Source organism: Seriola dumerili, unplaced genomic scaffold (assembly GCF_002260705.1).
Source record: "Seriola dumerili isolate Sdu_G_001 unplaced genomic scaffold, Sdu_1.0 BDQW01000086.1, whole genome shotgun sequence".
Classification (NCBI taxonomy): Eukaryota; Metazoa; Chordata; class Actinopteri; order Carangiformes; family Carangidae; genus Seriola; species Seriola dumerili.
Window position 1 is genome coordinate 647,015 of NW_019174341.1, and position 12,640 is coordinate 659,654.

The 12,640-nt window shown below is 39.9% G+C and overlaps 1 protein-coding gene and 4 non-coding genes across 5 annotated transcripts; 2 read left to right on the forward strand and 3 right to left on the reverse strand.

The window, feature by feature from the left end:
- Window positions 1-607: 607 nt before the first annotated feature.
- trnav-cac lies at window positions 608-680 on the reverse strand. Its single transcript has one exon. It is a non-coding gene; the product is annotated as a tRNA-Val (tRNA).
- A 428-nt stretch (window positions 681-1,108) lies between these two features.
- Window positions 1,109-1,181, reverse strand: trnav-aac. Its single transcript has one exon. It is a non-coding gene; the product is annotated as a tRNA-Val (tRNA).
- Window positions 1,182-2,525: 1,344 nt separating this feature from the next.
- ncf1 (neutrophil cytosolic factor 1) lies at window positions 2,526-8,729 on the forward strand. The gene is made up of 11 exons (XM_022744692.1): window positions 2,526-2,639; window positions 2,782-2,862; window positions 2,981-3,056; window positions 4,631-4,796; window positions 4,913-4,971; window positions 5,093-5,215; window positions 5,948-6,055; window positions 6,148-6,265; window positions 6,781-6,891; window positions 7,992-8,167; window positions 8,273-8,729. Exons 1-11 carry the CDS (start codon window positions 2,568-2,570, stop codon window positions 8,434-8,436), a joined length of 1,254 nt encoding a protein of 417 aa, XP_022600413.1. The 5' UTR covers window positions 2,526-2,567; the 3' UTR covers window positions 8,437-8,729.
- A 1,602-nt stretch (window positions 8,730-10,331) lies between these two features.
- trnaw-cca lies at window positions 10,332-10,403 on the reverse strand. The gene has a single exon. It is a non-coding gene; the product is annotated as a tRNA-Trp (tRNA).
- Window positions 10,404-11,031: 628 nt separating this feature from the next.
- On the forward strand, window positions 11,032-11,103 carry trnae-cuc. The gene has a single exon. It is a non-coding gene; the product is annotated as a tRNA-Glu (tRNA).
- Window positions 11,104-12,640: the final 1,537 nt, after the last annotated feature.

A 12,640-nucleotide genomic window follows, 5' to 3' on the forward strand; every position in this document is an offset into this window, starting at 1 on the left:
CCCCCCCCCCCGTGTCTGCGGCCGCGCCCAGCCGTCTTGTCGTGCTCTTGCTTAGTACTTTTTTTTAAAGTTGTTTATTAAACATGCTGTTAGTGCCCGTTCTTGACCATCACCTGTATCATTTCCTGTGGCCCCTTTACTGGCTTACGGTCACATTAAGCTACATTTTTAGCTCAATTGCTAGCTTGAATGTACCATGTAGTAAACTAATACATTGTGTATTACTCCATCTCTCAACATTAATGTTTCAACATGTTTTCGTGTTAATTTCTTGGTACATGTAANCGACATTTGGACACACTTTCATTACATAGAGGTGAAGTGAAGGTAGAGGTCAGTGAAGTATGTGAAGTTTTTGACAACACTGCTACATGTGACACACATCTGCCCCAATCAGGCATCGGAAATCCCATAATCACCATCTTCTTCTCATTTCTTGCAATAATGTTTCCGCCCGGTCTCGAACTGGGGAGTGTTAGGCGAACGTGATAACCACTACACTACAGACACTACACGTTATCATTTCGTTGAGAGACATAGACGAAAACCTGTTGAGCGATATTAGTAAATAATAAAGTATGGAATGTGCAGGATCGGCGAAATATATTGTTTCCGCCCGGTTTCGAACCGGGGACCTTTCGCGTGTGAGGCGAACGTGATAACCACTACACTACGAAAACTGTGATAGTCGGATCGATGACGTAATTTTTTTCAAATTCAATGAAAATGAGCGAACCATCTGCTTCTTAGTCGACTTCTGTACTGCTGTTTGCCTCAGAGCCGAGCTGCCTGTACCTGTCCCCTTCTGTTATTGTGCTCCACGGAAGAGGTAAGCGACGTCATTGTGTGTTAAGCTACATTTTTAGCTCAGTTGCTAGCTTGAATGTACCATGTAGTAAACTAATACATTGTGTATTACTCCATCTCTCAACATTAATGTTTCAACATGTTTTCGTGTCAATTTCTTGGTACATGTAATTAATTAAATTAGTCTTGTTGATGCTATACAAATCAAGTGTATTGTTGTTAAAACGTTAGTGAAGTTTTTTGCCCCAACGAGGCATCAGAAATCACATAATCCCCGTCTACTTCTCATTTCTTGCAATAATGTTTCCGCCCGGTCTCGAACCGGGGACCTTTCGCGTGTTAGGCGAACGTGATAACCACTACACTACGGAAACTGTTGTTTCACGAACATGACGTAATCGTTTTTAAATTATTTTCAAGACTCCTTTTTTAATATTTGTTGCACATACAAACTTGAGAAAACATGTCAAGCTTTGTAACGTTTGTTTAATTCCAAATAAACCTTTACAGAAACAGAGTTTGTAGTAGCTGCAATTTTATTTAATACACACACCAGGCAACACGTGCGTGTGGTTTTGGATGTAGAAATAGGGGCTGTGAGTCATTTGCTGCTGTCAGTGACAGTAATCTGAATGTCTAGTCATCTGCTTTCTCCAAAAATAAACACCTTCACTGAAAAAACATCGCACATACTGCAAATTCTTACATCTAGTATTTAATCAGCTCTTCAGTTACTTCAAAATCACTTATACTATATATATTATATAATACTTTCAAATAAAAATCCAATCCGTCACTCATCAGCATTGGTGATGTTTAATAGAAACACATAAATAAATCTAAATGCAAACAAAAAATCACATGCCTCCTGTCTGAGGAAGTATCACACATGGGTTTGTTTGTATTTCTTTTCATGATGTTTTTGTTCCTCCTTACATAAGTTTTAGGAAATTACAAGTTTAGCTGAAAGCCCCTCTGAAAGCCCACGAGTGACACAATAAATCAGTTGCTAGAGAGATGTAGAAAATAATGTATGTTTTCATGTCGGTCAGTGTGAACAGGCCGCATGAATTCATCCGGTTGATTCCCCTTTTGGTCAGTTGTGAAACCGCTCAGAGGGAAATTCTTCACTTGTAATATTTCTCCAGTTCTGACCATTTTATTTATTTATTTATTTATTTTTCGTTTATTTTCAGGAAGGAAAAAACATTAAGGAGAAATGCCACCCTGGAAAAAGCTGAACGCAGGTGAGGAAAAACAATCTGCAGGTTCATTATGACTTGTACACTGCACTCATCATTTTACACTGAGAAACACAAACACTTCTTCTTCTCTGACAATTCGTTGTCTCTATTTTCATTGTTTCCTCAATCGACTAATTGATTAGATCAGGGGTTTTCAACTGGTTTTGTCCGGGGACTTCCAGCGGCCCTGGGCAAAAAGGGGATTCATTTATTTTCACTATAATATCATCTATAAGTAAAAGAACGACAGAATGTTTTACTATTTTGGTTTCAAAAACTTTATTTGTATGATTATTATTATGGTTATTATTATAACAGTTGACAGTACTTCCTCTTTTCTTTTTCTCTGTAAATAAATGTAAAGAGGAACTAATTCTTGTGGCAGATTCATGGTACTGTACACACACACACACACACACACACACACAGAGAGAGAGAGGGAGAGAGAGAGTATATAAGCCTCTGGGCTGCTGCCTGTCACCTCAGTTGGACTCTGTCTGTCCTCTGTATCTCAGCATGGAGCAGATCTACGTCAGACATGTGGAGCTGCTGGGCTTTGAGAAACGAGAAGTCCCGAGTCAGCACTACGTAAGGCTCGAAGCACTCGCTCTGCAAATGGCTGCGTCAGCTTCAGATCCTCGTTACAGCTTCACAATGACCGAAGCTGAAGTCGAGGATCTGTTGCTGGGAAACGCTCGGTCTCACCCTGCTGCTCTGTCTCTGTGTGCAGGTCTACCTGCTGATGGTGAAATGGAGCGACCTCTCCGAGAAGCTCATCTACAGGACGTACCCTGAGATCCACACCTTCCACGTGAGTTCCTCTTCACTACAAAATAAAAGCTCTGCTCCTCCTGTGAAAGAAGTAAAACTAAACAAGTAAAACTAAAATAAAATGCAGCTTTTTTGTTTTGTTTTTATTTTGGTGACAGAAATCGTTGAAGGAGATGTTTCCCATCGAGTCTGGTCAAATAGAAAAGAGGGACAGGATCATTCCTTCATTACCAGGTAAAAAAGAAAACAGGTGGGATTTTATACATCCTGGTTCTGTTGGTTGTCATGCTGCTTAGTAAGTTAGTAAGTTAGTTGATCACAGACTGGTGTTAAAAAGACGATGCAGACATGAGTGACCTTTTTAAAGTCGGGTGAAACCGTGATCGTCCTGTCAGGTAAAGTTCCTCTGTGTGCTGTGATGCTCAGGAAACAGCTGTGTTTGTCAGACACACGTGGGCAGGTCTGCTTCTCGTTTCTCTGTCTGTTGAAGCGAACGGTCGAATCACTACGTCAAAGCTCAACTCACAACCAGAGATCTAACAAGTCACCACCAGAAACGACAAAATGAATTATCAACTAGTTTGATAATTGAGTAAAAAGTAAATTTTTAAGCTAAAATACAAAAAAAAAAAAATCAGATTATCAAATGTGATTATTTGCTATTTATAATAATATGATGGTAAACTCATTTTTGACTGTTGGTCAGATTAAAAAAAAAAAGATGTTGAATACAATTTTCTGACGTTTTATTCACTGAACAACCAATCGATTATTAAAGAAAACAGCTGTAAGATGCATTTGCTTGAACATTGAGTTTTCTTCCAGCTTCAGGTGAAACCATTTCTTCCTTTCATTTTTCAGTCAGCCAGGTGTCGTGAGTGTTTAGCAGGTCTGTGTTTTCCACCCGGTCGTTTTCTGTTCCTGTTCAGGACCTAGTTTTCATGAAAACAGAACTCAAACTTTACACATTTTCCTTATGAAACCTTCGTTACAAAACACATGTAGCAACACGGAGAAGGAGAAGCAGCGGCCAAACCTCAGAGCTGATGCAACAGCAGCGCTTGCCGACACACAGTTCGACATGTCCGTCTCCACACTGTCACATATGGACACTGGAAAAGAGCAACCACTGAGATCCTCAATAAATTAATCATTTAGCATGATTAGACAAATAAAAGACAAAAACAGCTTCCAAATAAGTGGATGCATTTGATTAAATGGAAGAAACCAGACGTTTAATGAGCATAACTTTACAAATTTCACAGTAAACCAAACAGTGTTTTGACAATATTCATACAAAGTGAATGAAAACAGTTGGAATATTGATCACTGATAACTTTGAACTGCAATTTAATTTTTCATATTTTAGCTACTGTGATATCGTTTGGATTCTGTTCATAAGATTTTTATATTTTTACTACAAGAGACTTTTAATGACGTTCATGAGAAAGAGAATCAGTTCAAGTCGTTGTGACTCAGCTCAGAGGGAGATGTAAAACTACACTGAGAAGATATCTTCTTATGGATCAACACTTCAAATAAAACACAGAAGGAGAGGAACATCTAATAACCTTATAATAATAATATAATAATCTTTCTCCTTTTTTTATCTTTGATGTCATGGAAAAAACTAAAACTTCTTGTTCACACAATTATTTTTAAAAAAGATTTGTGTTTTTCATTCATTTATTGTTCCTGACTGACTTATGTTTGATTTAATGAGCGTTCAAACATCAAATGATGCTCTATTACTCTACTGTGTGTCTTTTACCGTGATGTGTGTTCACGTTGACTTTGTGCGTCGTCAGCGCCGCGGTGGGTCGACAGCCAGAAGTCGACAGAGACGAGACAGAGCACCTTGGCCGACTACTGCCACTCGCTCATCAACCTGCCGCCTCACATCTCCCGCTGCAAACACCTCACCGCCTTCTTCAAGGTTCGACCTGAGGACGAAAACCCAGGAGCCACAAACACGTCAGTATCACACACACACACACACACACACACACACACACACACTTCCTCTACAGCTGCTGTGTTGAACTGGACAGGACGGAGTGATGCTGAGAAAATGTTCATTTCCTCCTCAGACTGAAAAAAAACAAGACATCTGTGGGGTCCAAGGAGTTGGCCCAAGGAAACGTGGCTGGTAAGAGACATTTAAAACTGGATTATCCCATTACACGGGATCATTTCCACTGGGAGCGAGGCGGACATTTTGAAAAAGTAAATGGTGACATTAAAAGAGATGATGATGTTTCACCTGTCAGAGATCTCGGGTCCCATCATACTGGACACCTACAGAGTGATTGCAGACTTCACCAAGACGTCCAAACACGAGATCAACCTGCACACCGACGACCTGGTGGAGATCGTGGAGAAAAATCAGAACGGTGAGAGAAGAGAGAAATGTTTAAACAACAACCTTATTTTAAAAGCTCCTCCAGTGTAAAGGTCTGTGTCCATGTGTAGTGTGATTATAGATCAGGTCTAGGTTCTATATTAATACTGTGAAAGTATCAAAGCCTCAGTCCACAGAGAAATGCACACAGCCTGTATTCAGAAACTGAGCCTTAAAACCAGCCGTCAGGACTTCTGGAACTTTGTGATGTCACAACAAAGCAGTCACCAAGCCCCGCCCACCTGGACCCACCATCCAAACCTTGCAGGATTTGGTTTCTCTGAGTGTTTTTACCTGAAATCTGCTATATTTTTATTGATCACTCAGAAAACAGTCAGCCAATCAGAAGAGAGGCTCAGAGCCTCCTCTCTTCTGATTGTCTCACCACTTCAAGTAAAATCAAATCAACTTCCAATTCAAGCTAACCATGGTGTGGAGTTTTTACAGACTCTTCCTGCTGTAGTTTAGCAGGTAGAGCAGATTCACCATCACAGGGTCAGAGGTTTGATCCCCAGCTCCTCCTGTCAAACATGTTGAAGTGTCTTTGAGCAAAACATTAATCTAAAGCCAGCACTAAAGATAATCATCTTAATATCTATCTATCTGCTAATCTTCTGTCCCTGATCTCCTTTCACCTTGTCTGATGTAGTTTTAGTATTTACTTGCACTGGAGCTTTATTGTTGTCCTGGTTTTGAGCCGCTGTGGTCCTGGTCTCGTGTTCAGGTTGGTGGTTCTGCCAGTGCGAGTCTAAACGAGGCTGGGTTCCCGCGTCCTACCTGGAGCCTCTGGACAAACCGGAGGAGCCCGAGGACGCTGAGCCAGACTACGAAGGTAAGATAGTGTCGTGTTGTGTTCTTAATCAGTCTCAGGTCAGTCCTTCCTCTGTGTGTGTGTTTATAACAGCGCTCTCTGTTTCCCTGCAGGAGAGCTGTATGTCACCGCCAACGCCTACAAGGCCGAGCAGGAGGACGAGATCTCTCTGGAGCTGGGTGAAACCATCGAGGTCATTCACAAGCTGCTGGACGGCTGGTGGGTCGTCAGGTATGATGACACACACACACACACGCACACACGTGCACACACACACACACACACACACACACACTTTCTCCTTTGTTGACTCCTACTGGACGTTTCTAGTTGTTGCTCATAAGTTTTCAGAATAAATAAAGATCTGTAGAGCTGTGGCAGCGCAGTCATTCGCCCCAACACATATCTGTTTATTTGTATATGAAGCAGGAAGTGAAATCTGATCACAAGTGGTTTTTAAAGCCAGGTGTGAACTGACGTACCAGGTGACGTGAAATGATCGTCACAGACTTTAGGATTCATCCTCTGGAGACCATGAATGTTTGAACCAAATCCAGTTGATTCTTGTCAAGATCTTTGACTCTGGATCAAAGTGTTGGACACTGACATCTGTAAATCCACATTACTGAAGTTCATGAGAATTAATTCCTGCATTTGCACCTTTTTACATGTTCTACTCGGTACCTACAAGTTCCTGTGAATATTTACAATTAATTTGAACTTCTTGTTGATGCTGCTTTGTGCAGGAAAGGAGAAGAAACCGGTCATTTCCCCTCCATGTACCTGCAGAAGGCCGGGAAGAAAGAGAGGGAGGCGGGCAGGACGAACCTGCAGGGACAGAAACCTCCGCCTCGCAGGTTCGTCAGAGACAGTGGATTCATATGTTTCTGTCACACACTTTACAGCTGCAAATATATGATTTACAGCCCAATTTTACATCTATAATAATCTAAAGGAGATAGATTACCACTTTAAATGTGATTTTAAACGAATTAAAATAAATTACACGTACATACTAGTCCGGTTAGAACTGTTCAGGAGAACTAAATCCTGTAGAGCAGTTTTGAGAGAGGACGTTTTTTGTGAATTGTTAACTGTAATGAGCGAACACGGGGAGACTCAGAGATGTGCAGGTTTGCACGTAGTTCCTCTGTTGCCACTCCGGTGTTTTATTGTGTCACTGCAGATGAAGAGGAAGTGTGTTGTCATGCACTCTCTCACTCTGTTACACCACAGTTTGTGATTTCATGTCTCTTTGCTGCAACTGAAACACAATAGAATTAAATTATATCTGCAGTTTTATAAACATGCTGGGTTTAATTAGAACGAAAGCACAAGTGTTTATTATGTATTAAACGCCGTCTTTCTACCAAATGAGTTTCCAGTATTAATTTGAATCCGTTTCACAGGAGTCAGACAGTTTTTAGTTTAAACTAATGTAAATAACACAGTTAATCCTGCTGTTGTTGTAATGAGCTTCTCTTGCATTCATGTACGATTTTATTTCCAGAGCAGGAAGTCACTCCTAGCCGGACAAACTTTCTCAGAGTGAGGAAATGTCTGTCCTAGTTTAAGGACAAGGAGTTTCATCATCTTCAGTAACTTAGTGAATGAATCTGGTGACCTTTGATCTTTAGCCACCAAAGTCTAATCAGTTCATCTTTGAGTCCAAGTGAAGGTTTTTGCCAAATTTGAAGAAATTCCTTCAAGGTGTTTCTGAGATATTGTGTCCACGAGAATGGGACGGACGTATAGACAACCTGAAAACAACATGGCTGCTGCTCTCGCCGGTGTGGAGGAATATAAATTAAATAGTTCAGACTGATGAAAACACATGGTTCATAGAGACAGGGACAATTCAGGAAGCAGTGAAGATTTGGGTCTGTCTCTGCAACAATAGATCAAACTTTTACTGGCCACCACCTCGACAGCTCTGTGTGTCCTTCTTCCGTCTTAGATCCACCATCAGGAACGCCAAGAGTATCCACAACAGGTCTCGCCGGCGGCTCAGCCAGGATGTCTACCGCAGGAACAGCCGTCGGTACCTGGAGCAGAAGGGCGGCCGCCTCGCTCAGGCGCAAAGGGACTCCAAGAACGCTGCAAAGTCACCGCTGAGGGAGAGGAAGAACCAGGGTAACGAAAACCTGCCGTAACATATTCTCATATTCACATTTAGTTTGATCAAACGAAGTTTAAAGGGTAGACGTACAACCTGATCGTTTTATTTCTAACCCGCAGACAACATCCCCGAGATGTCCGGCTCCAGCTCGGAGAGCGAGGTGAAGAGGGAGGCTCCGGTCATCCCTCCGCGGCCGAGCGCAGAGCTCATCCTGGAACGCTGCACCGACAACACCCGCAAGAAAGTCAGCATCCACAAGTCACGCTCCAGCTCCGACAGCTAGCCCGGCATATTCGACGCACCTCGTAAAGTCGCAGCCTTCTGAGAGCTTTAATACAGGAAATAAAACAAGGCTGATATTATTCTATATTTTACTTATTATTATCAAATCTCATAAAAAGACCAAAACCAGTAATGTGTTAGTCTGTCTCTGGACACCTCCGTATCCTCTGTGGACAGACAAAACAAGAAACTAGAGCAGTAGTTTGGGGACTATTTTGAGCGGCGGATTAATCCACATTTGGAGCTGTAGTGAGTATTTGTGGCAGCAGGACTGTGTGTGTGTGTGTGCGTGCGTGCGTGCGTGCGTGTGTGGGGGACTGACTCAAAATAAACTACAGTGTGTTCATGGTGATAGTGTGACTCACTGATGTGTTTTTAATGGTTTCTGGACAAAGATGGATAAGAGGAATCAGACACATCCGGCTTGGTTAACTAACCTAAATAACACTTGAGATAACTAATAATTTAATGCCGAAATCTTCAATAAAATTTGAATTAATCTGAAAACAACACATTGCTTACAGAAATGTGAGTTAGTTACAGTTTCCTGTGTTTTACTCTGGACTTGTTTTGCTTTGTTCTGATGCGTTGAGCGCTACTTTGCTGTTACAGTAGCTGCTACTGTCCACATTCACATTCGCACTGTGAGAAAAAGAAGCTACCAGAAAGAGAGGAAATAGATGTACTGAAAAAAAAAAAAATCTAGATTTTCTGTTTATGACTTCTGTGTGGAAGATTTATTTCCAAGAGCTTTGTTTTTATTTATTTGCTTGAATGTATTCATTAATAAAACAAAATGTTAAGCTTTTCAATCTGAATTATTTAATTAATTAATGTTTCTAGGGCGGTAACATTATAGATGAGTCTGCCGATTAGTATCTCGATTAACCAAGAAATTAATTGATGAACAGGTTAGTCTATTAAATGACAGAAAAAAAATTAAGGAATTAAAGGAAGAGAAAGACAAAATGAAAAAAAAAAAAAAAAATAGTTGCTGATTAATTTTCCGTGGGTCAATTCACCTTTAAATGTTCCATTGAATTACTCTCAAGCTATTAGCAGTGTCTCCTCTTCCTCTGAAAGGATTATATTAAAGATTTCAGTTTAAAAAATAACTGACTTTTACTAGTTAAAATGACTTAGACTCTTCTGGCCTTCCTGGCTGCCGTAGATGTGACCAGAGCATTTACCTGAACAGTGGAAAAAAGGTTTCCAGGTTTTGTGGGACAAACGACAGAAGTAGGTTACAGAGAATATGGGTCTGTGCATCTACGGCATCCACGTCAACAAACCTGCAGCGCAATTAGAAATGAGGCTGAGGACAAAAAGTTGATTTTAACATCAGACCAGTTGCAGTTCTCACCTCTGATTGGCTGTTTGCAAAATGCCAAAACACAAATAATCTTTTTTACATATATCTATATGATTTCTGCCTCCACCCCAGGACTGCAATTAGTGACTATTTTTGTTATTGATAAATGAATTTATTGTTTTTTCAATAGAGCCCAAGTTGAGGTATTTAAATGTGTTATTTTGTCAAACAAAAGTTTTAACTTAACTTATAATTGGCAAACATTTGCTAGTTCCAGCTTCTTAAAATGTATGCATCTTTGTCATATGTGACAATAAACTGAATATCTTTCTTTTTTTTTGGTATTTTTTGACATTTTATAGTCTAATTGAGAAAATAATCACCAGATTAATCAATAATGAAAATAATCATTAGTTGCAGCCTCAAAACAAATAAATTATGAATTAGTTACAAATAATTCTATAGGCATTTTGAAATAATTATATTTATATATTTCCAATCAATTGCCAACATTTACGTATTTATTATGATGTATATATGCATTTAATGATAAACAATGTTATCAAAAAGACAATAAAAATGTTTGACCCCGACGTGATTTGAACACGCAACCTTCTGATCTGGAGTCAGACGCGCTACCGTTGCGCCACGAGGTCCTGTATATAGCTTTCGAAAGTATCTCTATATGAATATAAAGGACTTTCAACAGAAATATCGTTTACGTTGGTTTACTATTATGTTTTATAGATATCTGCGGTAAAACAATTACTAGTGATCACAATATCACAAGAGTAAATAGGGTAAAATCCACACAGGCTAATGCTAATAAATATCGCGGGCACAGAAGAAGTATGGAGACTCACGCGGCAACACCGTTGCCCGCAGCAACTGTGACAAGAGTTACCAATAGTTGAAGGTTATTGACGTTAACTAATCAGCTAACTAACTTCAGGACTGAGTAACCGTGTTTCCGGTAGCTGTAGATTATTAACGTTAGCTAGTCAGTTAATAAACTTTACTTCAGGACACAGTAACCGAGTGACTGGTAGTTGTAGGAGATAAACGTTAGCTAGTCAGCTAACTAGCTTAATGACAAAGTAACTGAGTTTCCCGCTTCTGAGACGAATGGAGGAAGTCGGCGTGGTGTGTACCATGTACCACATACCCGCTGAGGTAAGGCTAATCGATTTATTTGCATTTGTAGATACACGCTTCACAATCAGGCAACACTGATCAGGTTCGATGCCAAGATATATTTCATTATGTCGAATTCTCGTGTAACTCTCCCTGGTGGTCTAGTGGTTAGGATTCGGCGCTCTCACCGCCGCGGCCCGGGTTCGATTCCCGGTCAGGGAACTAGTTTTTTCCCTGACGAATACACTCAACTTCCGCTCTCTTTTTTTTTGCTTTGTTTTTGGCTCCATTCTGAGTAAAAACTCTAGGGACTTCTGTGTGAAAGTCCCGGGAGATTTACAGTTTCATAAATAGTCATGTCAGCTCTGTTGGCCAAGTATAATATGTTTCTTGCAGTTCTCAAAAAAAAAACCAACAATCCAGAACCAACAAAAATGTCCAGGGAGATATAAATGTACCCCCAGCAAAAACAAGGACTAAAAAGCTGAGTAAAGATAAAAATACAAACATATGATTATTATTTAGAGGCCAGTAGGTCAAAAAGAATTATTAAAAATTAAAAACATATGGCTATTATGTACACACAAGTAAGAAGCATACACGTAGCTACAATAATGGACTGTGTGTATATACAAGTCAAAGACTTCCTGAAGTTGAGAGCAAGGAAGCAAGTGGTGCAAGATATGGAAGAGTGCAAGGATTGCTGCAATAAATAATAAATGGGTATGTGTTATAAATTAATTTAAATACATACAGTAGGTAACAGAGCATTGCCATTTGAAGAAAGGCTACACAATAAATTAATAAATAGGCCTACATTTATTTACATTATATTTACGTTTCTGTACATTTACATGTATTTATTTCTGTTTACCATACCCTTTATATTATACAGTAGAACACAATACAGAGTCAGTGCTCGATTTAATCATAAGCCTAATAAGGAAAACATGAAAAGGCCGTGTTTTACATACAGTACAGACAGTGCACATAACCACAGATACCGTGTCATTTTTTAATTAAAATATCAGTAATATTACAGTAGTTCTACTGCAGTAACAGTGATTATGACATTAAACAAAGTCATTAAACGAGGACAGGGTGGTGGTTAAAGTAAAGGTGCCCTCTGTTCTATGTTTGTCTTGTGCATCTTCATCTTCCCTCCTTCTCTGCAGAGAGATTGCGTGTCTTGGATGCTGCAGAGAGATTGGTGAAGGTAAACACATTTAAGCAGGATACAGTTCTGTTGATTATCCTGTTCCTTCAAAATAAAATATAATAGAGTGGCTATTTTCTGCAGCGCAATGACAAAGACAGAATTTGTTTTTGGCTGAACCGCAACAGCTGGACCAGACCTATAATCGCCAGCGTCCATGACTGACTGAGTGAGTGATAAGAGTTGAGTGATCAAGTTACACCATTGGTTAGTTCAATGTCACGAGACTGAGTCATGAAGTCACAGTCTTTGTCTTTAACTGATATGTTCGGTGATGTTGTCCGGCGACGTCGTGGTTATAAAAACAGGTGGTGACTGCGAGTTAACATGTAGTCTTAATGGGCTGCGTCTCACTCACTGTTTCAGACTCGTTCCGTTGTCATGACAACAGAAACAGAAAAAGATGTCATTGAGAACAGCTTTACTGTGAATTCGACTGTATTACAATACTGTATATGTGATACTAGGATCATATACTTGGGTTTGGCCTAGCTTGTACAAACAAGAAAACGCAATGAATCACTACACCTTAACCAATCACAG

Excerpts from the sequence above, each read along its gene's own strand:
- ncf1 (XM_022744692.1), top strand. The coding sequence starts at position 2,568 with ATGGAGCAGATCTACGTCAGACATGTGGAGCTGCTGGGCTTTGAGAAA. Across the intron at positions 5,216-5,947 it reads CGTGGAGAAAAATCAGAACG|GTTGGTGGTTCTGCCAGTGC; the intron begins GTGAGAGAAGAG and ends TCTCGTGTTCAG. Across the intron at positions 8,168-8,272 it reads GAGGGAGAGGAAGAACCAGG|ACAACATCCCCGAGATGTCC; the intron begins GTAACGAAAACC and ends TCTAACCCGCAG.